Here is a 26,830-nt window from a genome sequence, read left to right on the forward strand (position 1 = left end):
TGAGTTTCTCAGAGATGTATCTTTATACAGCAAGCAGTTAAGACAAGAGTTCTTTGATATGCGCTGCTGTTCTTTAAAAAGATCAGACATTGAGAGACACTACCAGCGCATGACTCAACGCTATTATCTGCTTAATGGATATAATGATGTTAACCTCAGGCATACCTACATTGCCTCATTGCCAGAAGCATTACAACCAGAACTCCACAGAAGTATTGCTGCTACCAGAAGAGCAATGAATGCTATCACTATAGGGGAAATTCATCAAATGACTCTGGCCTGTCTTGACAAAATGTGTGAACAGTTGTTCAAAGATATCATTGACAAAAAGCTTTGAAGAATGTATGCGAAGTCTCACCTTGCCATTAAATGCAAGGAAAAGAACTGTGAATGCAAACCAAAGAAGAAAGCACATTACAAGAAGCATCCCTCTGGATTCAAACCCCTTTTCAAGCAAAAGAAAGGAAGAAGGTCAGTAAGATACTTCCGAAAGAAAATGATGAGTACAAAGAAGTCTGACAGATGCTATATCTGTGGCAACCGAGGCCACTATGCCAAGAACTGCCCTAAGAACCCCAATAAGGCAGTTAAGCTATTACAACACATACAACAGGCTTCTCACATCTCCCTGGAGCATGATGATGTCGAATCCTTGTTCTCAGGATGAGCCCGATGAAGATACGATCTTTGCCCTTGGAATGGACAAGAAGATTACTCAATCACTGAAGAATCAAGCCCATTACCCGTCTTACCTGGCCCAATATATCCAATCTTCCCAATCCACTTATGGCCCAGACACTATTCCAATTCCTTTAGTCCCGATTCATATTCTTCCCAGTAAGTATGAACGGTCCATTAGTGTCATTGGCTTCCTGGATACCGGGGCTCACAAAAGTATGATGAACCCAGCCATCTTACCCTTAGAATACTGGGTTCCTCATGAAGAATACTTTAAGGCTGCAGATGGAAATGTTTTCAAAACTAGCCTTATCACTAAGCACCCAATTGGAATCTAGTTCTTCCCCACTTGTATCCTTTGGACTAAGGTCATCGGATCGGATCTTTCTGACAAGGATTTGCTGATAGGCTTTGACTTGTATCAACAGGCGAAGCATTTGAAGATCCTCCCTACAGGATTGAAAGATAAGAGAAATTTTCAGCCATTTACTTTTGTCCCAAGGTTATATTCTCTGGCTGATGCCTCAGCTGAATTCCAAGAGCACAAGGAGCTCCTTTTAAGGTCCTGTGCTAACTCCCATGCACATTTTTACCATCACCATCCCCTATGGAAAAACTCGGAATTCTTTGTCAGTCTTCCATTCAAACTCAATGAAGATATCAATCCGACAAAGGCATCACACCCGGGAATGAATCCTACAGACTTGGCTTTAGCCCAAGAAGAGTGCAGACAGCTTCTCCAACAAGGTCTTATAGAACCCACTTCCTCCCAATGGGCCTGCCAGGCCTTTTATGTTGAAAAAAGATCGGAACGACTAAGAGGGAAGAAAAGGCTTGTCATAGATTACAAGCCTCTGAATCATTTCCTCCAAGATGACAAGTTCCCATTACCAAAGCCTGAAGCTTTGTTCACTCAACTACACGAAGCCCATATTTTCTCCAAGTTTGACCTTAAAGCCGGTTTTTGGCAATTGGGTATTAATCCCTCTGATAGGCCCAAGACTGTCTTCTGCATTCCTACGGCCCAATACCAATGGACAGTCCTTCCATTCGGCCTTAAGACGGCCCCATCAGTTTTCCAAAAGGCCATGACAAGGATATTCGAGCCCATACTGCATAGTGCTCTTATTTATATAGACGATATCCTTCTTTTCTCCAAAGATGTTACAACCCATAGGGCACTCCTCTCCGCATTCCAACAATTGGTGGATTCCTATGGAATTATGCTATCAGAAAAGAAGAGCTCACTGGCCCAAACTGATATCGACTTCCTTGGAATGAGATTCAAGGATGGAAAGTACCAACCGGGACCTCACATTGCAGAAGAATTACTAAAGTTTCCTGATAAGGACTTGACAAGAAACAAATACAATTCATCCTTGGTATTATCAATTACATCGAAAAGTTTATCCCGCATGTGGCCGCCACACTTGCCAAAGATGCTTAAAAGGGATTCCCCACCATGGAGGAAAGAACAGACATGTGCAGTCAAAAAATTAAAAGAAGTGGCTTTAAACCCGCCACAACTAAAGATTCCCAGCATTGGACACCGCATCCTTCAGACTGATGCTAGTGACACCCACTAGGGTGCAGTCCTCATCGAAGAAATTCAAGGAGAAAAGCATATATGCGGACATGCTAGTGGAGAGTTCCCAGAACCTCAGAAACATTATCATTCAGTCTATAAAGAGATCTTAGTCACAAAAATGGGATAAAGAGATTCGAATTTCATCGATTGGCCACCACTTCACTGTGGTTATGGACACTCATCCTTCCCAAAGGTTCTAGACTTCAAAACAAGTCTCTTCCGAGCCACAATCGAGGCTTAAGGGTTCGCCAAGTATAAATTCTCGATTCGATATCAAAGGAAAACACAACTTGGTTCCTGACCTCCTATCCAGGCCCAAAAACCTCCACGTGATTCAGTCTTTCTCCACACTTCCTTTGATCTTTATGGCATCATCCTCTTCCTCTCCACATACTCCTTCTCCAATGCACAATTTCCTGGTTCCTACTCCAGACAGTTTTCCTCCTGGATGCCCACCCAACCACCTATCACAAAGATGGCTAAGTTCGCAAGAGATCATCTGTTCACACACCGAGTGCAAGAAACACCCTAAGGGATTACTCCTCCTCGATCTTTATCGACAACCTTTGATCCAACCCGACAGAGAACTCATCCTAGAAGAACTATGGCTCCTGGTGCATGGTTACACTCTATTCCACAGGAATTCGCTCATGGCCATGTTATGAACAATACTAACAGGACTCTGTTTCTAGAATGGTTCAAGCCCATTTCAAGATGGCGCCAAACGCATCATAGACACCCATGGAATAGAAGGCCCATCAACATCGAAACTTGTTCATTTTTCAGCCTTTCTCTAGAAGGCAGATGGACTCATCCGGACCTGAATATGAGTGGAGGACTTACGAAGGGTCAATTATTGACAAAGATGCCATGGGACCCTTAAGAAAGCAACTAGCTGAGTACCTTTGTGAAATCAACAGCTATTATTGCCTGGTGCCTCCCCATGTGAATTGTACATCACTTGGTCCCATACGGTCTCTCACTGATGAGCCCATTGACTGGACCCATCCCATGTGGCAAGATTCCCAGGATCCAATGGACACAGAGTCACTAGATGCCATTCAGAGTGCTGACCCATCATCTCCTGTACAACGACAGTGGCCAAATGACTTTTTTGGAATCGACTCTGATGACTCTGACTTTGACACCCTTAATCTGTCTGCCACCCCATGATAAAAGTTAAAAAGTTTGGCAGTCAATAATGTAATAATGTATCTGTCTTTATTTTGCTTTTCTTTATGTTGCTTTAAGAGTTTTCTAACGTAATGTTAAGAGCCTCCTTGCCTATATAAGGAGTTGCTCTCTTCTTTCTTTCAATAATATTCTCTGAAGTTCTCTTCTATGGCTTTCTAAACTCTTCTCCTTCTCCCTGAAAATCTTTGAATGTGTATCATACTCTTATAATCAGAGATACATATGCTCTACACTTGCCTCTTTAAGAGGATCCTGTGTATCAGAAATATCTTTATTTTGACATTAAGTTGCGACGGTCCCATTATCACTTGTATAATGAACAAAAGGGCACAGCCAGAGAGTACCTATGGATAGGGAAGAGGCATAGCATGAGTTCATTCTATGAGTGGTAAGGGCTCCCGGCTTATCTTGGTATCAGAGCCAGGTTATGTTTGTATTATACATACTTCACTGGTGAGTAGGAGAAGACAGAGTATAGTAAGATTTTGTAAAGTAAAGTATTTCAAAGTAAATTTTTTTATGATTTTTAGGGTTTTATAATTTTTTAGTGTTTAACAATAAATAAAATTTTTTTAATGTATTCAAAAATTTTAAAGAAGAAGAAAATAAAAATTTTTAAAAAATAAACATTTTTTAAAGGCTTTTATAACTATCAAAAATTATACTTTAAACAAAAGAGCAAACCTTCGATTACTTTAAAAAAATAAAAAAACTCCTGCCCAAGTTGCTGTGAGTCTTCGGTCTTCCTTCGCTCAAAAATAAATAAGAGGAAGGCTTTGATCAAAATTCTTCTTCCGTCTTTTCCTTCTCTCCCTCCTTCCTTCTCTTCAACGCCTTTCTTGTAATCTGAATTTCAACTGGAAAGTCGTCTCATATTCCTTGATCTGATCTTCACTACTATTCAAGCTGATGGCCACCGCCGGAAACAAGAACATCAATGCAAAATTGGTCAGTTTATGCTTTTTTTTTTTTCTCTTAATTTTTCTCGTGTTCATTTTAGGTTTTTGAATGCTTTTATGCGTAATTGTGATGAGAACAATTTTTTATTTGTATTATTAATTATGTGTTTGTTTCTATCGAGTTTTGATGTGGGTTTTGCGTAATTTTCTATAATTTTGATCTGGACCTTTGTTTTTGTACAAATTCAGATTTTTTTAAAATTATATATTACTAATTATCATCTTTCGGGTTTCCTTTTATTTAAATTCTGATATATGTTTCAATTTCGAACACTATTGCTTGGTTTGTCTTTATAAGATGTATATTACGGATGATGCTTATATTGGTATTGGTTTTCTGGAATTATACATGTTTCTGTGTTTTATTATGTAAATTCTGGAGTGGATTTACATTAACTTTTTGGGATCTTGTGTGAATTGTGTATTTTCTTTGTAATCATTGGTTTGGTTGGCTTTTGGTGAAGTGATCTTTACATTATGCTTGTGAGGTTTTGTTGGATAGGAAAATAAATGATATGTTTAATACTTGGGGTAGGAAAAGAAAAGAAAAGAAAAGAGAGTATAGGCGATTTCTCATGTTTGGAAGTTTGAAGGATAAGAAATTATTTTAAATGCTAATGGTGTATTATAGTCATATTTTAAAAAAAATTCAGGACGGGTAACTCTTATTCTCTTAATTTTGATGGGAAAGAAAGCAGGGTTTGAAGAGATAACTTATCTTTCCTTGTCCTTTCCCTTCTCACCTGATAAAACTCCAAAACAAAGGATATCACTTATTTCTTTGTCTTCTCCTTTCCTATTCCTTCCTATCCCTTCATCCAAACTAAGTGTAAATGTCTCAAAGAAAACCGTCTTATAAGTTAGTACTCCTTGGGGTTACCTTCACTTGCAAATTTTGACTTGCAACTCAACTCAACTGAAAGTCTTAAACTAAATTACATATGGAGTCTTCAAACTGCTTTTGCATGATTGTAATTTTGCTGTATCTTAATTGAAATGAGAGAAATTAGGTCCTAAATTGGTGACTATGTAGTTGTCTGCATTTTTTTTTCTTTTCCCAGCAATATACAGCTTCTTCAAGTTTTGGTACTTGATTATTTCTTTTCTAATTGTGTTATTTTGTTTCATGTATTGTCTTTTCCTGTGAAATGAGAAATTACATAATTCTGTATTCGTTATTTACTCTCGCAAAGATTGTGGACTTCATTTTATCCTGGCATCAGCCATCTTAAATATAGCATTTAAGATTTTTTTTTCTTTCTTCTTTTTTTTTTTTGTTTTTCCTTCATCTGGAATTTGATAATGATGCTGAATGTTTCATTTATATGATTTTTACTCTTTTTCGATGGTTTGTTTATTCCAAAAGCACCGAAAAGCAGGAGGCTCTAATCAGCTGGAAAGCTGGCTATAAGTATGATCACTTCTTTTAACAGCACTTTATAGGAAAATACATCCTTTAAGTTTTCCATGTACCTCTGTTGGGATACCTTGGACTTTGCTACCAATATTTATTAATTTTGTTCTAAGGAGGTCCTTGATTTCTCAAAACCTAGACATGATAAGGCCTTCCAAGCTGATCATGGAAAAATGGCTCCTCTACTACGCCATATATTCGCAATATCTGTTTCTGTACTGTTTAATAAAAATGTAGGAAGAAAAGATGTGATCTCTTCATGGATTTAAATCATGGTATTGTGGACACAATCATGTGTGGTGAAAACAGGGCCATTGCAGCCATACTTATGCACATGGCCAATCATTGTGCATTTCTTTCTTTTTTTTTTTTTTTGAAAAAAAATTACTAAATGAATACGTGTTCAAGAAGTTTACTAAAATTTAAGAAATGCAATTAGTCAAATTGAGACATTGAACCCCTGTTTTGTATTCATTATTATTGATTAACTTCAATAAATAATGCAAAACATGGCATTTATGTTGAAATCAAGCTAAAAAGAAGAATCCTTTCTGTCATAAGATTTTAGAAGGATGTAAGCTGAAGAAGACTCAAAAAATGAGAAAGGGAAGAATTGGGATTTTGAGGAGCGAAAGCTGGAAAATGTTGGAACAAAAGAGGTCCTGATAATAACCGTTACATGAAAGACATGATGGCCCTGACCAACTTTTTTTTCTCCTATTCTATTTGATTACGTTATTTATGTGATGGGCCTTTTCAAAATATGTTAAATAAATGTTATTTGAAACCATGAATCTCTTGTCTCAATTCTCAACTTCTTGCTGCATAAAGACAGTACACTTGCTTTTACATGTCATGGATGGTTCTTTTGCTCATACTAATATGAGTATTTTATTTATAACATTTTGCAGTTTCTTTGGAGAATTTAATTGTTATGTGAATTTTTTATTATGCTTCAGTTTTATGACTTAGGACTTATGCAAGTTTACTTCTGTTCGAATTTCAGTACCTTCTTCAGCATGTATATCCATATCTTTTTTCTAGATTAAATTTTGTATCATACCATTCATATTTCATTTGAATAGCAAATTATTTTAAGATTTCTTCCCTGTTTCATTGGTATATTTTAACATTTTTTTAAAGTTTGGATACAGCTTACTTGTTTCTCACAATGATGTCAAATTTTATGCTTCAGGTGCTTCTTGGGGATGTTGGTGCCGGAAAGTCTAGTCTTGTGTTGCGTTTTGTCAAAGGACAGTTTGTTGAATTTCAGGTTGGTGCAATTAGGGACTTGGAAAAGGGGGTTTTGGGGGTTGAGTTGGGTGGATTACAACATTGTTAATGGAGATTCTTTGGAACTTGACTATTACTTTGTGATATTAGGAATCAACCATAGGTGCTGCTTTTTTCTCACAAACATTGGCTGTGAATGATGCAACTGTAAAATTTGAGATTTGGGACACAGCAGGTCAGGAGAGGTATCATAGCTTGGCTCCAATGTACTACAGGGGAGCTGCTGCGGCAATTATTGTGTATGACATAACGAATCAGGTAAGATAATTTCTTCTTTACAACATAGGTTGTGATAACAAAATGGTTGTTATGGTTAATTTGTTTTATGCAAAATTGCATGTAGTTTTAGCATGTCCAGGGTTAATCAGGTCTCTTTCTTCCTTATTCCATCAAAAAGAAATGGAAGTGCTGTATGTCTGCATGTACCTTTGTCTTAGAGTTGCAAACGAGCTGACTCAAAATTTGAGTTGCTTAGGCTTGGCTTGAGCTCAATTCGAGCTTCAATATCTGAGCTCGAGCTTGGCTTGTCTTAAACTCATTTGTAATATAAATAAGACTAGTTAAAGCTTATCTCGTTCAAATGTAAACTAGTTAAGTTGGAGCTTAGCTCATTTAAATGTAAATGAGCTAAGCTTAGTCTAGGCTCGTTAACGAGCCAAGCTCAAACTCATTAAGACACTAAATTAAAATTTGAAATTTCAAATACTAAATAATTCATTTGGTCCTAATATGTAACCCACTTGGTGATATAAACCAAGAGAAGCGACTATGGCAGAAATGCGATTCTCCTTTTATAGAGAAGCTAGGCCCTCCCCAGTTCATCATTGTTTGATGTGGGACTAGGAATTTTAATTTTTGTACTATATGTGCTAAGTGTTAGAGTTTTTAGAAAGAAAGAAGAAAAGGAAGAGAAAGAAGAAAAGGAAGAGAAAGGGAGAGAATTGGAATGAACCTCAAAAGATTACATTTTCATTTACTTGTACTTTGGCCTAATATATAAGATTCCATTTTTATAATGGAAGATACAAGATATATGACATTCCTTAAATTACTCTTTAATATATGTATATATGACATTCCTTAAATTACTCTTTAATATATGTATATATGACATTCCTTAAATTACTCTTTAATATAAGCACTAATCATGATTTTCTCATAAACATATCCCAAAAATAAAGTAAAATCTCATCAATTCCAACACTCTCCCTTGATGAGATTTTTGCTGAAGTTACGGATCCATCATCAGAATTGAGAATTTGGGAGAAAAATAGCTTTGGAACTCAAACTCTAGGCTAAAATGAAGAAGAATGAGAATATCGAAGAAAAATAGCTAAGACTCAAATCCTAGGCTTTGATGAATGAGAAGAAGAGAGTACAGACTGAAAGAAAAATAGCACCAAGGGTGCAAACTTAGCAATTTTTAAAGTTTTATAGACTCTAAGTTTCATACAATATGCAAATCATTTATGCTATTTCAAAAACACATATTTTAGGTTATAACATTTGTAACTCAATTGCTAAAAATGCCTATTTGTCATTGGGAAACTTAAACCTTAAGATTATTACAATAAAATTAAGGACTTTACTCGTGTAAGTGCAGAATCACATTCAACACCCAATCTAAGAAGCTTAGATCACCAAAAGTCGATCCTCTAGTCCGTCCACGCGAACAAGATGATCAAAGCATTAATTGTCAACCAAAACTCCTTTGTGCTTCCTCTCCTTGTCTGGATCAAGCTTGCACAAAAATGAAATTTAAGGTTTTTCTTGGTTTTAGTCTTATGGAAATATAGAGAAATAATTTCTCTACCTTTAATTCAAGTGTAACAACTTCAAATTTCTCTTGAATCAAACACAATTTAAAAGGATAGAAGAGTTTGGTTTGAGAGAAAAAGTAGAAGAAGAAAAGATTAACACACATAATTTTTCAATCTCTAACCATTAGAGAGTTTTAATTCCCCTTATAGTCATTTAGTGGTTGACCACTAATGATTATATACTTTACGAGATGTGGAGACTTTACGAGTGTCCACATCTAATTCACCAATTAGATGCGTTTTCTAATTTTGATTTGGCCACTTGTCAAGTTAGCATAAATAAGGAAATTAAAACACAAATTAATTAGTATTGTGGAAAACACTAATTAACCATCACTTTTTCTCTCTCATGATTTCCTAAGTCATTTTAGCCAAATTAAAATTTCTTAGCTTTAAATTAATTAATCAAGTTTATATTTAAACACTTTATAATGAATTCAGTTTTAAGTCATGCTAGAGACTTTACAATCTAATTGCAAATTAAAAAAAATGTTAATTTAATTAATTAATTAAACCATTTAATTAATTAATCAAATTAATTATGCTTTGATCATATTATTCTTATTGTATATGACTTTCTAAGTTTATTACTAATTGGCAATGAGAATAATATTAACTCTTTAATATTATTGAAACTATTCCATACTTAGAGTGAAATTCCCTTATCACTCTTAGTTCTCATAAATCATGGTTAATACTTAGCATAGTGTACCATGAGTACCCAACTAGTGATGAATTAATTTATACTTAACTCATCAACCTTGATCATACATACCATGCAGTCAAATCTCTTCATTACAAAATCTCAATTCTAATTAGGATCGTAGTTTATGTCAAACCCTAATTTCTTAGAATCATATGTCCTCATCTTAATTCCAATTCTTGATTAATAAGACTTTTTCAATTAAAAATACTTTTCTGAATAAGTCCATCTGTCTTGACCAGGAACTTTATATCAAGAATAATCAAGATAAACATAGGATTTTGTCTCTATTTACTTAGGGCAACGGATTCCATTTTGACTAAACACCTATCTCCATATATAATTAGTCGAAGCCAACACACGTTCGTATACTTATATCTAGTACAAGTATGTAAACGGTATCAAATTCAAACCACCTATATACAAGATAGCTGTGTTATCTCAGGTCAAGAGATTATATGCACTATTATGATCTAGATGATAATGTATTGACAAGAGTAAATTCTAAGTACACATCATCTTAATGTCGCTGGTTTAGTTTATTTATCTTATAAGTGCCCACCATGTTTGTTATATGGCATGAGACTCATCATTTCATCTTATTAATATTTCATACTAATCCATGGAAACAAATATAGGTGATAGTCTATATGGATAAATTATACCCAATGAGATATCCTTGATTGTGAAACAAAATTTATAACACTTGTACTAGATTGTTTCGTCACTCGCATTCTTAACACCTCAAGAATGGAATATCTAACTAGCCGTTAGAGGATATTTTCAATCAAATTTAAACAATTTAAAGTAAAAGAAAAGATATATGCCATTAAAGAGGAATTAATATTTACAAGATACAAATTACTAGTTATGTTCTAGGGCATACTACTAACAATCTCCCATTTAATCTAAGATTCATCTTCTTATGATGTCGATCTAACTGGTTTTGTGTCATAGCTTTGATAAGTGGATCAACTGGATTTTCAACTGAAGCAATTTTCTGCATGGCTATATCACCTCTCCCAACTATATCTTTAATAATATGATAGCGCTTTTCTATGTGTTTAGATTTTTGGTGAGACCTGGGTTCTTTTGCTTGAGCAATAGCACCATTGTTGTCATAGTAGAGAGGAACAGGTGACACAATCGTAGGAACCACTCTAAGTTCTGTAATGAACTTATTTATCAAAATAGCTTCTTTTGCAGTATCAGATGAATCGTTGTCTGCTTAGAACTTTTTAAGCTGACTGCATTTCCATTATAAATAAATACAAAACCAAAGATAGACTTTCTATTATCCACATCTGATCGGAAATCAGAGTCTGTAAATCTATCAAGTTGCAAATAACTTCTTCCATAAATTAAGATTAAATCCTTAGTTCTTCTCAAATACTTAAGGATACTCTTGACTGCAGTCCAGTGTTCTAAACCTGGATTGGATTGAAGTTTGCTTGTCAAACTAACAGCATAAGCAATATCCGGCTTTGTGTACAACATAGCATACATTAAACTTTCAATTGCTGAAGCATATGGAATTCTTGCCATCTTTTCTCTTTCCTTAGGTGTCTTTGGAGACATTTCTTTGGAAAGATGGATACCATGCCTTACAGGCAACAATCCTTTCTTGGAATCGAGCATGTTGAACCTTTTCAATACCTTTTCCAAGTATAGATTTTGGGATAAACCTATCATTCTTTTTTATTTATCTTTATAAATTCGAATTCCCAGAATAAAGATTGCTTTCCCTTAAGTCTTTCATGGAGAAAGTATTAGACAACTAGATTTTTACAGTTGTTAGCATACTGACATCATTTCCTGTTAACAATATGTCATCACATACAAGACTAGGAAAGTGGTTGCACTCCCACTAGCCTTTTTGTACACACATGGTTCATTTTCATTTTTGATAAAATAAAAAGATTTAATGGCTTCATTAAAATGTATGTTGCAACTCCTCGAAACTTGCTTTAGACCATAAATGAATCTTTTAAGTTTGCATACTTTAGAACCATTCTTAGATTCAAAACCCTTAGGTTGGGATAAATTTTGACAACCGTCCCTGAACTTATCTAGTATAACATTATAGTCCTTCAACTTAAAAATATAACATAAAACCACTTCAACTTTTAAATTTTGTACAGTAAAATCCCTCTAACCTCTAATTGTCGGTTTTTCAGTTACACGCTGACCTGAATAGTTTTAGCGTGGAGCTTAATCAATATTTGTCTTTTCTCTCTCAAGTTATGTGTAAATTGAATCATTTTTCTCACTGTAAACAGAATGATTTTTCAAGTGTAGAGAGAATAATTTTACAATTTGAATAAGAGAGGAGAGAGAAATGTTGACTAAGAGTCATGCGGGAGCTGTTCACATCAGTTTTCAACTGAAAAATCAGTAATTGAAAGTTAGAGGGATTTTACTGTGTAAAATTTGAAAGTTTAGGGGGTTTTATGTTACGTTTTAAAGTTTAAGGACTGTAGTGTTACAACCATATAAGTTCAGGGATAGTTTTTGAAATTTACCCCCTTAGGTTGTTCCATGAAAATGTCTTCCTCTATGTATCCATTGAGGAAAACAGTTTTGACATTCATCTGCCAAATCTCATAATCATAATATACTGCTATTGCCAATAAAATTCTAATGGATTTTAGCATGGCTACAGGCGAAAAGGTCTCTTCATAGTCGATCCCTTACCTTTGGCGAAACCCTTTCGCTACTAGCCTTGCTTTATAGGTTTCTACTTTTTCATCAGAACCAAATTTTCTCTTGAAAACTCATTTATTCTCTATTGGTACAATACTTTCAGGTGGGTCTACAAGATCCCAAACTTGATTCTTATACATGGAATCCATTTCGGACTTAATAACTTCTATCCATTTTGAAGAATCTATATCTGATACAGCTTCTTCATAAGTCATTTGATCATAACCATGATCAATTTTTTCATGAACAAACAACTCTTGTTCATTCTCATGAAGAAATCTATATCTATCCGGAGGATGAGATTTTTACTTGATCTTCGAGGAATCGATCTGGAGACATCATCAGTAGGTATTGGATCACTGGATGGATCAATATCCATTTTATCTATTTGTTGGTCAGAATTATTTAATTCTAATTCTATCTTCCTTCCTTTGCCACATTCTTAAATAAATTTTTTTTCAAGAAAAATAGTATCTCTACTCATCTTTGTGTTGTAGGAAGATAGAAATAATATCCAAAACTATCTTTTGGATAATTAACAAACCGTCCCTTTTCTAATTTTGTTTTCAATTTATCAGTCTTCAGCTTTCTGATATAAGCTGGACAACCCTTAATTTTAACGTGTTTAAGACTTATTTGCTTTCCATACCATATCTCATATGAAATGGAATAGACTGATTTGGAAGGGACACAATTTAACAAATATAAAGCTGTTTCTAGAGCATATCCTCATAAAGAGATTGAAAGGTTAGTATAGTTCATCATACTTTGTACTATATCCAATAGGGTATGATTTTTTCTTTCAGATACACCATTCAACTATGACATTCTAGAAGGAATCAATTGAGAAATAATGCTATGTTCTTTTAAGAACTCAATGAATTCAGTACTTAAGTATTCACCTCCTTGATCTGATATCAGAGTTTTAATACTTTTTCCTATTTATTTTTCCACTTCAGATTTGAATTATTTGAACTTTTTAAAAGATTCATATTTGTATTTCATTAAATTCAAATATCCATACTTAGATATATCATCTGTAAAAGTAATGAAGTAGGAAAAACCTCCTCTTACCATTTCTTTAAATGGACAACATACATCACTATGTACTAGTTTTAAAACTTCTTTAGCTCTTATTTCTTGTCCAACAAAAGATAATTTATTTATTTTGCCTTTAAGACAGGATTCACAAGTTGGGATAGGTTCAGAACATAATGTGGATGAAATCCTCATCTTTTTCAACTTTGTAATCCTATCTTGTGCAATATGACCTAATCTTAAGTGCCACTTGATTTGGTTTCAATGATTGCATTAAACTTAATTTGATTGCCTAGAGTTGTTTTGTTATTATTATCTAAACAATAAAGACCATCTTGCAAATAACTCATGTCAATAATTTATTTTTAAAATAAATATTGAAAACAGCATCTATGAAATAAAATTCATATCCATTTCTAGTCAAATTAGATATAGAAATAATATTTTTAAAAGGATCGGGTACATGCAAAATATGATCCAAAAACAAAATATTTTTTTTTAGATACATAGATTTAGACCCTATGGTTGTTGCAACACTTACTCCATTGTCAATTCGATGTCTAACATCTTATACCTCCAAGCTTTCACTGCTTGCTAGTTCCTGCATATCAAAACATATGTGAGAACTTGCACCAGTATCTAAAACCCAAGCTGGAGATAAACTATAAGTATTATCAGCATCTAAATAATAAGATATGAACATACCTTCATAAGGTTTGTCCTTCTTGCTCTTCGGAGATGCCAAATACTCAGGGCTATTTCTTTTTTCAATGCCCTTCCTTCTGACAATGGAAATATTTTCCTTTGTCTGTAACAGCTTCAGTCTTTTTTTTCTTCTTAGATTGGTTTTTGGCTATTCTACCAGAAGAACTTGGGGTGCTAGTTTTCTTCTTTTTGTTGCCTTTCTTTTTCTTGGACTTTCCAGAAGAAGAAGAAGCACCCTTACTGCCAGGCATATTATTTTGTAGAATTATCAGCAGATTTAATAACCCAGCAAGTGTGCGTTCAATCTTTGCCATATGGAAGTTTGTGATAAATGATCCAAATGCAAAGGAAGGGATTGTAAGATCAAATCTGTTGATAAATGATCCAAATGCAAAGGAAGGGATTGTAAGATCAAATCTGTTTGAAGTGAAGTCCATTGAAAACTCTAAGAGCCTCAAGCTGCTCAATGAGCTTGATCATCTTGTGTATATGGGCTCTCACATCCATCCCTTCTTTCATCTTCATCATAAATAGCTGCTTAGATATCTCATATCTAACATTCCTGCTATGTTCACCATACAACTCTTGTAAGTGATCTAGGATATCAAATGATGTATGCATTTTTTTATGTTACTTCTGTAACTCATTAGTCATAGAAGTAAGCATGTGACACTTTGCCATGGTGTCATCCTCCTTCCACTTAGTCAAAGTATCATGTTCCTCTTGAGAAACCTCTTTAGGTAAGGGACCAGGAACTTTTGAGTCTAGAACGTATCCAATACGCTCTAATTCAAGACAATCTTGAGATTTCTCAATCAATCTGAGAAGTTAGGCCTAGTTACCCTATTATTTTCGAGTATGCCAGCAAGTACGTTAAGTGTTTTGATGTTATTTTATCATAATTAACTACAGAAAATAACAAGATTCTAATTAATATATTATACCAAGTAATTAACCAAAATGGTCATGGCTTTTTAATTAAATTGGTCCTCCCACTAATGTAACGAATCCTACACTTCCAATGTAGGAAACGGAAATCCTAGTTAGAACAGATTTTTAGCGGCTGATTGATTTCTTATAAATTGTTAATCATCCTCAAGTATATCTATTCTTGTATTCATAACATTTTATAAGTGAGTAACACTTTATTCTTTATATCTCATGTGAGGTTCAATCAATTATTTAGCTCCTAATGCTTAAAACCTCAGGTACATCCATTCTTGGTTTATCTTGCATTTGTTAAGTTAAGCCCACTAAGTCAGTAAGCATGCAAATTTGAACCTTAATGATCTCAGGTACATCCATTCTTGATCACTGAAGTATTTACATACTTACAACTTCTCATGCTTTAACAATTACTTTAAGAAGATCCCTTAAACCAAATACATTATTCCTATGTTACCATAGCCAACAATGTAAATGTTTAAAACTTCTTAAATAATTGCCTTAATGGAGAGCCATTATGTAATTTTTAAAATTACACCATTACTAACTTAATCATTTGATTAGAAGATTTCTTAGCCAACTTAGTTACTATTTGGTCTCACTTTGCACATTAACCGTTTTTAATGCATATCTCATATACATTCATGAATATACATATCTCATGTATACATTTATCAACAGTAATGTAAAAGCCATGATTATAGACTGTTCTGTGGGAATCTAATCTTAGCCACAAGGATTAGATTTTATGGCATCCTAGGTTAACATTCATTTATTCGAACCAAGCTTGACAGTCTTCAACTCTTGAAGTCTTGTACTCCCACTGATCTCCATCAATGATATGAACTCTTTTCTTCTTGTAGTTTTCACCAAAGCCAATTACATTAAGTACTCTTAGCATACCAAGGTGAAAACACCAAAAAAATAAAAAATAAAAAATTGAGCATGCAAGGCCAAATAAATAAATTTACAACTTAGAATTAATTATAACAATTTTATAATACATGCCCTTTGTAAACAATAAAAATAATTATTACATTCTCATAAAATAAAAGTAAATAAACCAATCACATAGTTCAATCTAAGTCCATTATCATCATTCATGCATTTTCATATTCAACTCTTGAATAAAATATTTTAAATATCTAATAATAAAATAATTATTTTTCCTCTTTGAATCTCATCCAAAAACATGTTATTTTGGTTGGTATTATGATTAAACATTTTAACCATAAAGAAAAATTAAAAAAAATTAAAAAAATTTGAACAATTTAAAAGTGTTAGCTAAACACGTCCTAGGCGTATTCCATAACACGGGCTGTGTTCAGCAACACGGACCATGTAATTGGACAAGCTGCAGGCGTGTTTTTTTGCAGAATTTTGAATTTCAACAGAAGGTTACACGGCACGTGTTCCAGAATATGCCTTGGGCCATACAACAGGTCTGGGGCTCAAATTTTTAATTTTAACATTCCAAAATGAATTTTTCATCATTCCAAATCAATATATAATATGAAATAAAGTTCCTAATGGCAAAATAGGGTGGCTCTAATACCAATGGAAAGAAAAATAGCATTAAGGGTGTAAACTTAGCAATTTTTAAAATTTTATAAACCCTAATATTTCATACAACATGTAAATCATGTGTGCTATTGCAAAAATACATATTTTAGGTTACTACACTTGTAACTCAATTGCTAAAAGGCCTATTTGTTATTGGAAAACTTAAACCTTAATATTATTAAAATAAAATTAAGGACTTCACCTGTATAGGCACAGAATCGGATAAATTTTGATAACTATCCCTGAACTTATCTAGTTGTAACATTACAGTCCCTCATTTTAAAAATGTAATATAAAACTCCATCAACTTTCAAATTTTACACAGTAAAATCTCTCTAACCTCCAATTACTAGTTTTTCAGTTAGACATTGACCTGGACAGTTATAGCATGAAGTTTAGTCAGTATTTCTCTTTTTTTCTCTAAAGCCATGTGTAAATTGAGTACTTTTTCTCTTTATAGACAAAATAATTTTTCATATGTAAAGAGAATAATTTTACACTTTGCACAAGAGAGGAGAGAAATGTTGACTAAGTGAAATGCGGAAGCTATTCACATCAGTTTCTAACTGAAAAATCAATAATTGAAAGTCAGAGAGATTTTACTGTGCAAAATTTGAAAGTTTAGGGGGTTTTATATTACATTTTAAAGTTAAAGGACTGTAGTGTTATAATTATATATGTTCAAGGACAGTTGTTGAAATTTATCTGCACAGAATCACATTCAACACCCAATCCAGGAAACTTAGATTGCCAAAAGTCGATCCTCTAATCCGTACACATGAACAAGATGACCAAAGCGTCAATTTTCAATCAAAACTCCTTTGTGCTTGCTCTCCTTGTCTTGACCAAGCTTGCACAAAGATGAAGTTTAAGGAGTTTTTTTTTTTTTTTTTTTAAGCTTATGGAAGTATAGAGAAATAATTTCTCTACTTTTAATTCAAGAGTAACAATTTCAAATTCCTCTTGAATCAAACACAAAGAAAAGGATGGGAGAGCTTGGTTTGAGAGAAAAAGTAGAAGAAGAAAAGATTAACACACTTAATCTTTCAATCTCTAACCATTAAAGAGTTTTAATTCCCCTTATATTCGCTTAGTGGTTGACCACTAATGATTACATACTTTACAAGTGTCCACATCTAATTCACTAATTAAATGTGTTTTCTAATTTTGATTTGGCCACTTGTCAAGTTAGCATAAATAAGCGAATTAAAACACTAATTAATTAGTATTGTGGAAAACACTAATTAACCGTTAATTTTTCTCTCTCACGACTTGTTAAGTCATTTTAACCAAATTCATTTCTCTTACCTTTAAATTAATTAATGAAGTTAATATTTAAACACTTTAAACATTAACTTGAATATTTCCATTGATGAATTTAGTTTCAAGTCATGCTAGAGACTTTGCAATCTAATTGCAATCTAAAAAAAAAAATTAATTTAATTAATTAATTAAACCATTTAATTAATTAATTAAATTAAATTATGCTTTGATCATATTATTTTTATTATGTGTGACTTTCTAAGTTCATTACTAATTGATAATGAAAATAATATTAACTATTTAATATTATTGGAATTATTCCATACATAGAGTGAAATTTCCTTATTACTCTTAGTTCCTATAAATCATGGTTGACACTTAGTATAGTGTATCATGACTGTTTGACTAGTGATGAATTAATTTATACTTAACTTATGAACATTGATTATACATGTCATGCACTAAAATCTCTCTGTTACAAAATCTCGATTCTAGTTAGGGTCATGATTTATATCAAACCTAATTGCTTAGAATCATGTGTCCTCATCTTAATTCCAATTCTTGATTAACTAGACTTTTTCAATAAAAAACACTTTTCTGAATAAGTCTATTTGTCTTGATCAGGAACTTCTATTTATCAAGAACATTTAACATAGACATATGATTTTATCTCTATTTACTCAAGGCAACGGATTCCATTTTGACTAAACACCCATCTCTATATATAACTAGTCAGAGCCAACACACGTCCGTATGCTCATACCTAGTACAAGTATGTAAACGGTATTAAACTCAAACTACCTATATACAAGATAACCGTGTTATGTCAGGTCAAGAGATTATATGCACTATTATGATCTGGATGATAATGTATTAATAAGAGTAGACTTCATGTACACATCATCTTAATGTCACTGGTTCAATCTACTTATCTTATAAGTGCTCACTATGTTTGTTATATGGCATGAGACTCACCATTCAATCTTATTAATATCTCATACTAATCCATAAAAACAAACATAGGTGATAGTCTATATGGATAAATCATACCCAATGAGGTATCCTTGACTGTGAATCAAAATTTATAACACTTATACTAGATTGTTCCATTAATCATATTCTTAACACCTTAAGAATGGAACATCTAACAAGTTGTTAAAAGATATTTTCAATTAAATTTAAACAATTTAAATTAAAAGAAAAGATATATGCTATTAAAGAGAAATTAATATTTACAAGATACAAATTATTAGTTTATGCCCTAGGGTATACTGCTAATAGGGACTTCAACCCTAGACTCTTAAATCATGAAGAAAAAGAAGAAGAGGTAGGACTAAAACCCATAACTTTGGGACTCAAACTCATAGCTTTGGGACTCAAATCCTGAAGAAGGAAAATAGTTTTTGGGACAAAAAGTCAGTACTTTGTGAAGAAGGAGGACAATAAGAAAGCGAAAACCCTAGAATTTTTTGTAGACTCTGATACCATGTTGAGTTTTTAGAGAGAAAGAAGAAAAGGGAGAGAAAGGGAGAGAAATGGAATGAAATCTCAAAGGATTACATTTTAATTTACTTGTGCTTTGGTATAATACATAAGAGTCCATTTTTATAATGGAAGATACAAGACCTATGGCATTCCTTAAATCACTCCTTAATACAAGCACTAATTAAGTTAATCAATCACATAATTTTCTCATAAGCATATCCCATAAATTAAAGTAAAATCTCATCAATTCCAACACTAAGTAATAAATCTGTTTTCCTTTCCACAAATAAATATGAAGGCTACAATGGTCTGGTGGTAGAAATGCATTTTTGTTTGCGTAATGGGCTTGTGTTCAATTCTTCTTAAGCTCAATTTTCTTCTTTTGTTTCTTTCTCCTCCTTCCACCCCCCCCCCCCCCCCCTTTTCTCTTTCTTCCTTTCTTTTTCCATCTTTTATTGTTTTGAATTTTCTTTTGGTTTCTTTATTAAATAGATCATCTACAAATCCTTTACCTTAATTGAGAACCCTTTTTTTCTAAAAAATATTTAATTTAAAAAATTACTATATAATACAAATAAATTGAATTTCAACCTGATGAGTCAATTAAATGAGCCAACTCTTGAGCCTTTTAAACGAGTCAGCTTACAAGCCTATTAAACAAGCCGGCTCATAAGCCTAATCAATGAATTAGCTCGTGAGTCTATAAACAAACCAGCTTACGATTCTAAACGATAATGAGCTCAGGTTCAACTTGTTTGTTAAGCGAGCCTAAAATATTAAGATAGAGAGAGTCAAGCTTTGAGCGGCACATGACCGACTTGGCTCATTCACACTACTATTTGTTTGTGAATGAGGCATTTAGAAATTCTTCCATTATCTTTTGTACAAGAATTTACATGAAAGCTACCACTTGTCATTGTATAGATATTAGTTGACATTTATTGGTATTAGAGTTGTTGCCTTTTTTGTATCAAGTTCCATGTTAAAAGTGCTAGGTGCACTTAAGCATTGGGGCGTCTTGGAACCTAGAGGCAAAGTAATGTGTTGGCAATGCATGCACTTGAGTAAATACTATCTATTAAAATGAAATTTATGATTATGTACCTGAGAAAAAATTGTAACAATAACTTTCTGACTTAGAGGAGAGTTGTACAATATGACCTAGAAGCATTACATATTTCCGAGGATTTAACCCAAAATCATTTAGAATGGAGAAAGAGAATCCATATAGCCGACTCCAAATTCTTAGGATAAAGGTTTAGTTGAGTTGAGTTGAGTTGAGTTGAGTAATAGGAGAAAACAAGAATAAAATCATAATACTAATATATTTGACCTAGTATCTTGAGCTTTTGCCGTTGCTCAAAAGTTATAGAACCAAATTCTATGTTTTTGTTAAACTTCTCTCTAATAAATACAAAACCTGTCAATCAATATAATGATCAAATTACATAGTTGAAGCATAAAATCTATACCATTTTTCTGTGCTTGTGTGATATATCACATTATGTTTGCAATTGCAAGAACATAAGCTTATTAACATATTACCATGTAGTATATCTGAAGCTATTTAAAGTAGTTATTTTATTTTAAAGGACACAATCATCATCATCAACAAGAAGTATAGGTTTGGTATTGTGATTGCTGTCACACAATTTGTCAACCTAATGATTATCCCCTTTTCACCTTATATTTTATTGTTAACATTTGCCTGAAAATTCACATGCATTAACCAGAAAATTTAGATCTTTGTCATTTTTCTAATGCGCATCATTAAAATCATGCACAAAATAGTCTTGCCCTTTTTCCCCCATTTCTTTATGATTTCTTCTCCAGCATGCTTTAGGAATATTGTATTATCTCTGCATTGATAATCCCAACAAAATCTTGCTCGAGTCTGCATGCTTGTGAGCTTGTCCCTTCCTGCTAGACCACAAAAAATGCTAGTAAATATTATCTGGTATTTGAGTTTGCTAGATGATAATTCTTCCAACCATAATCTTTCTTTTGAATTCCAAGAGTCACAAAAATGTCTACAGATGGTTTGGTGGATATTAATATTCAATTGATTTTTGTTCTGCTGCTTTGGCCTAATATTGCTTAAAGGGTTTTGTTGGGTGTTAATATGCTTATGGCTTTTGGGTCCTTGTGCTTGCCAAAATTTCATAGAGATTGGATGGGTGGAAAGTTTTTTTTTTTTTTTTTTTTTTCTAATATCTATCATGGACACATAACACTCATGCAAGCTTGTTAGTATGATATTAATTTGTATCATTGTCCCCTTTCTAAGATCCTCGTGGATGTTGCTGTAATGATTGAAAAGTTGATGAGAGATTCTTTCGAGGTTATGTTAGGATTGCTTGGGGGATCACTTTGTCAACTGGAGAAATTTGGTTTTCTAAGATCATCCTAACTGGGAAGTGCTCATGGTGTTTCCTTTAGAATCTTATTCCCTTTGGCTTAGAGTAATTAGGAGTAAGTAAGGCCTAATATAATAGGTGGAATGCTAGGATAGATTTATGAATCATGAGAATCTTTAGAAATTGAAAACCAAGGTATCTTTCTTTTATTGTCAATGATAAAATGTAAATTGGGTTTGGGTTTGTTCTTGTTCTTGCTTTTGGGAAAATTTTTGGATGATTTTTTTTTTACCTTTATATAATCTCTGCTTTTCATATTGCTTCCATTCCTTGGATGGATGTTCTTATGTTGTTACTATAATTGCTATGATAATTTAAAACCTTGGAATAGATAGAAAGAGGAGAGGTTGAATAATATGTAGAAGAATGAATGCCAAGAATGATCCTAGTGGCATTATAATTTTTTTCCTCTTTTCCTTTCTTTTTAGCCGCATGATGTATAATGAATATATAAAAAATAATAAATTGATTAAATATATCTAATGGCTCATATGTCTTGAACTGAATTTGTAAAAATAGTAGTTAATAGGATTGTTTTGTTTTCATCCTAAAATCCATTGCACAATTGCCTAGCTGTTTTCAAGGTGGGACTTACTCGAATTGTGAGCCTCAAATATAAAAGCTCTACCTGAAGCATTCCTTTTCTGCCTGTCAAAAAACTTTCTTTTTCTCTTTAATTTTAAAAATGTTGTACCTCAAGGTTTATGGGCAATTGAAATTCCGAAGTTTGTGCCATTTTTTCACTTGCCTTTCTACCAAAATATTATTAACTTTAAATTGTCTATGATGAATAATTTTTGTGTAAAGTAAAGAAATTATTATACACACACTTAGGTATATGGTTCAAATAATATTATATGGATTTTACTATATTATATTTTATTAAAAAAAAAGTAATTTGAGCTCAAATTTTGATTATAATAAAATTTTTGAATAGGCAATCACCTCTTAGGCTCAAAATTAACTCAAAATTAAAAGTTTATGTTGCAATACCTACTTTGCACATTCTTTCTTTTTCAACTAAAGTCGATGTGTAGGAACACATCTTGAATGACTATGTGATTGGATGGCTTTTTAGTAGTTTACTCTGTCACTGTGCTATTTTTCTACTTTCTTATATACTTAACAACAAGATAGGTGGTACTTGCCTTGTGCATGTTTCTTGGTAGTGTCCAGAATTTGGCACTTCTTAGTTCAGTTAAGTTGTGAAAGTCAACTCAGTCAACTAAGTTTAACTCTAGTCTGGTTGTGGTTGGCTATTTGAATCATTTCCCTCTATTGGTCCTTACTGTTTATATATATATATATAGATACACACATATATATACACATATAAGTTAAGTTACCCTCTTACAAAATAGGTCTCTGCTTAGTGCTTCTAGTAAAGTTACATATGACAGTAGCAAAGCATATGCTGCATATTTCATAGAAACCAAGCTTGTGTGGGTATTTCATTCCCACCTAGCCGGTATCTCTATGGTTTTGGAAGATGATTCTTCAGATTTTTCATTCTCGTTCATGCCTCCATTTCGTAATTTTGTCTTATTCCTATTTGAAGTTGCAATGGTTTACATGCCTTGATTAATCCCAAACTAGTTGAGGTTAGCTATGGATCCTTTTCTCCTACAATTGTTTTTATAAAATAAAAAATTGATAGTTGTTTTGTTCAATGCATGGAAGTTGACCTTCGTCCGGCCTGAAAGTGTGTTTTGTGGTCTGAAATATTTTATTAGAGGTAATTATTAAATAGTGCTCTGGTATAATATAAGCCGTCCGAAGAAGATAAACAGAGTTTTGTTTTTAGATGTCTACACAGTGGTCACACTTTATGTTTATACAGATTCTCATCTTCTTTTATCAGTTTAGTTTAGTTTAGATTTTTTTTTTGGAGCTGGTTAAATTCTTCTAGTAACCAGAATTTGTATTCTGTATTCTCTTGTAGGCTTCATTTGAGAGGGCAAAAAAATGGGTCCAAGAACTTCAGGCACAAGGTGACTTTACACTTTGAGTTGGCTGTAGATAACCTTTTACATATATTGCTATCTATTCATCATTGATTCTGAATAGTCTTTTTTGTGTGACATTTCTTAGTAGTTATGGTTTTACATTTCAGTGTTAGTTACTAACCCAACCCCCCCTTGATTTTCTCTGGTAATACATTTTGGTCCTTTGTTTCAAAATCAGCAATTTTAGTCTCTAAGGTTCATTAGTAAATCAACACTTTACTCCTTGGTTAGTTCCTAACATTTTTACAATAAATCCCACTTTGGTTCCTCCCTAAGGTACTAGATTTAATTGTACTTTAGTCCCTAAATTATTACACTATAAAACACTTCAGTCCATGTACACTGGTGGTAGTATAGAGACTGAAATTGCTAATTTTGGAACAAAAGGGACCACTGTATTTGTGGTAAACATCAAAGTTTTTCGTTGTTTAAACCAACGTTTTAACATGAAACATGATTTGGCAATGTTAAAAGTTTGGTATAATTTGTTTCCAGGCTATCTTATATATTTATGTTCATTACTTGCTTATATTCATATATTGATATTTAGAAATTTTATTCACTTTTATTAGTTGGTTTTCCTTAATCATTCTATTCTACATGCTTTCCTCCAGGCAACCCAAATATGGTTATGGCACTTGCTGGGAATAAAGCTGATTTGCTAGATGCAAGAAAGGTAGCAGCAGAAGTAAGTATCTATGCTTGTACTACTATTTATTGTATCTGTGACTGAAGATTCCTTAAATCTTTACAAATACTTAAGCATCCCAAGTATGGAGGACTTTGATAAGAAATTGAAGAGAGATAGAGGCTAAATTGGAAAGAATAAGATGCCTTTTCATTAGTGGTGACACAGGCAAAGTTGGTAATCAACAGGATCCATTTTTGTTGTGTTTTCAATAGAAATTTTCAAATCATTTTATGGAAACAAAGCCCTAGTTTTAACTGAATACCTTAATTTTTCCTGGAGATTTAGTCCTCCATGAACCATCCAAACTCAATCCAACCAGCTAGTTGTTAGCTGCATGGAAACTTCATCTCTGCGAAACATCTGTTTTTAGCTCGATGTTTCTTCAAATGGGGAAGGAATTTTATATATTGATAAGCATTATCAACTATAGTGCTGCAGGATCAGTTAGAGATATGCTAGCAAATTTTTATTTTGAGAAATATTTTGAAGTGGGAATAATTATTAAAGAACACATCAATTCCTCTTATTCTTTTTCTTCTTTCCCTTTTGATGGGAGTGCACTGATATTGAGCTTATGAACATGGTTGTTACTTATATTTGACTTCTATTTGTTTATTCATGTACTTAGTGTGTGATTAAGATATATATATATATATATATATATAAGAAGTGCCTAAGGAAGGATTTGATAATCACCTGCAGGAGATATAGACACAAAATATGGAAAGATTTCTATTTATCGAGTTCTTTTATTAATATTGCAGGAAGCTCAAGTATATGCTCAGGAGAATGGCCTTTTCTTTATGGAAACATCAGCTAAAACTGCTGTCAATGTCAATGACATTTTTTATGAAATAGGTACATTAAACATTTCTGCCTAGAAAAAGAAAACGAGGACTGAAATTTTATGAGAGAATTTTGATTGTGATATTTTTGATACAAAAATATACTCACACTCAAAGGATGGCCGAAGTATTTTGTTATGATAGAAACAATATGTATGCTAAAATCATAATGATGAAGAAAAGAAAGATCTGGAATGGTTCCTTTTTCTGGTTTCCTTATATTGTGAACATATTATTTCTCCTTGAATGAATTGGTCATGACTATTTTGTCCCCCTACTTGTGGATACAGCAAAAAGACTACCTCGGGTGCAGCCAGCGCAGAATCCATCTGGAATGGTTCTTATGGATAGACCTGCAGAAAGGACAGCAAGCACATCCTGTTGCTCTTAACTAATTCTGTAGTTGTGTCATTTCTGCTTGTCTGTATCTTGTAAAAGGTCTTGACTACTTGCCATGCTCATTGAAAATACTTGTTTTGTGCTTCTTGTTGCATTGGTGTATTTACTTACTCATTAAGAAATGTACATGTACATTTCCTTTTCAACCAGTGAAATGGAAATGGAGTGGCTTCTTATGTAATGAAATGGTTTGATGTTTCTGTTTCAGTTAATTATAATATACATTGATGAAGGTTCTAGCATAGAATATTGCAATATTGACAAATGCAAGTTTTCTAGAAGTTCATTATGGATACTTTTGTTTTGACGTAAAATTGTGAAGCAAGGTTTCGCTTGTAATGTGAAACATTTTACATCAAGGACTTCAATACTTTTCTTGAGAGAGTACTCGTAAGGGTGAGCACTATTCAGTTTAAATAAAAAAATCGAATCGAATCGCCTTAATTTGGTAATTCAATTTGGTTTTTGATATAATTCGGTTTGGTTTGGTTTTGCATTTTAAAAATTTCGATTATTTTAGTTCGACTCAATTTTGAAAAAAAATCGGTTTGAACCAAATCAAACCAAATAATATTTTTTATTTTTGAAATAATTTTTTTTATGAGGAATTTATGAATTTTATATATATATATATATATATATATATATATATATATATATATATATAAATTACTTAATTTTATTGATTAATGCTTACTAATGTTAAAATTAAACTAAATAACTTGAAAATCAAATCTAAATTAAAAAATAAGTTAAATTCGGAACCGATCGGTTTGAATCGAATCGAAATGAATTGATTCAGTTCGATTTGATTTTTCATTTATCTCAATTCGTTTCGGTTCTAAAATATAGTAAGTCATTTTTTATAATTTAATTCGGTTAGGTTCAGTTCAATTCGGTTTGAATCGATTGCTCACCCCTAAGTACTTGCGCTTCCTATTCTGCATTACTTACTGATGTTGCTTGAGATTCTTGAGTCAATAGACGGTCCCAGCATTGCTTGTAACAATGAAAGAGGTTAGGTCGATGGCTTAAGTAGGGTTACTTCAACGCTTAAGTCAGTAAATGCCAAAGGAAAGAGCAAATACTAAAGAGTAATAAGAGAATTGAGTTGTATGGGT

At 32.9% G+C, this 26,830-nt stretch overlaps 1 protein-coding gene across 1 annotated transcript; it reads left to right on the top strand.

The window, feature by feature from the left end:
• The first annotated feature begins 4,124 nt into the window (after nt 1-4,124).
• On the top strand, nt 4,125-25,916 carry LOC110648609 (ras-related protein RABF2a). The gene is made up of 7 exons (XM_021802902.2): nt 4,125-4,408; nt 7,029-7,106; nt 7,217-7,384; nt 23,711-23,759; nt 24,389-24,462; nt 25,230-25,323; nt 25,601-25,916. The coding sequence occupies exons 1-7, from the start codon at nt 4,370-4,372 to the stop codon at nt 25,699-25,701; spliced, it is 603 nt and encodes a 200-aa protein (XP_021658594.1). The 5' UTR covers nt 4,125-4,369; the 3' UTR covers nt 25,702-25,916.
• The last annotated feature ends 914 nt before the right edge of the window (nt 25,917-26,830 follow it).

The sequence above is a fragment of the Hevea brasiliensis genome, chromosome 11 (assembly GCF_030052815.1).
Source record: "Hevea brasiliensis isolate MT/VB/25A 57/8 chromosome 11, ASM3005281v1, whole genome shotgun sequence".
NCBI lineage: Eukaryota > Viridiplantae > Streptophyta > Magnoliopsida > Malpighiales > Euphorbiaceae > Hevea > Hevea brasiliensis.

Bases quoted from the DNA above. Each gene is read 5' to 3' on its own strand.
- LOC110648609 (XM_021802902.2), top strand. From the start codon at position 4,370: ATGGCCACCGCCGGAAACAAGAACATCAATGCAAAATTG. The intron at 7,385-23,710 runs GTAAGATAATTT...ATTCTCTTGTAG, and splicing joins TGTATGACATAACGAATCAG to GCTTCATTTGAGAGGGCAAA. The intron at 23,760-24,388 runs GTGACTTTACAC...GCTTTCCTCCAG, and splicing joins CCAAGAACTTCAGGCACAAG to GCAACCCAAATATGGTTATG.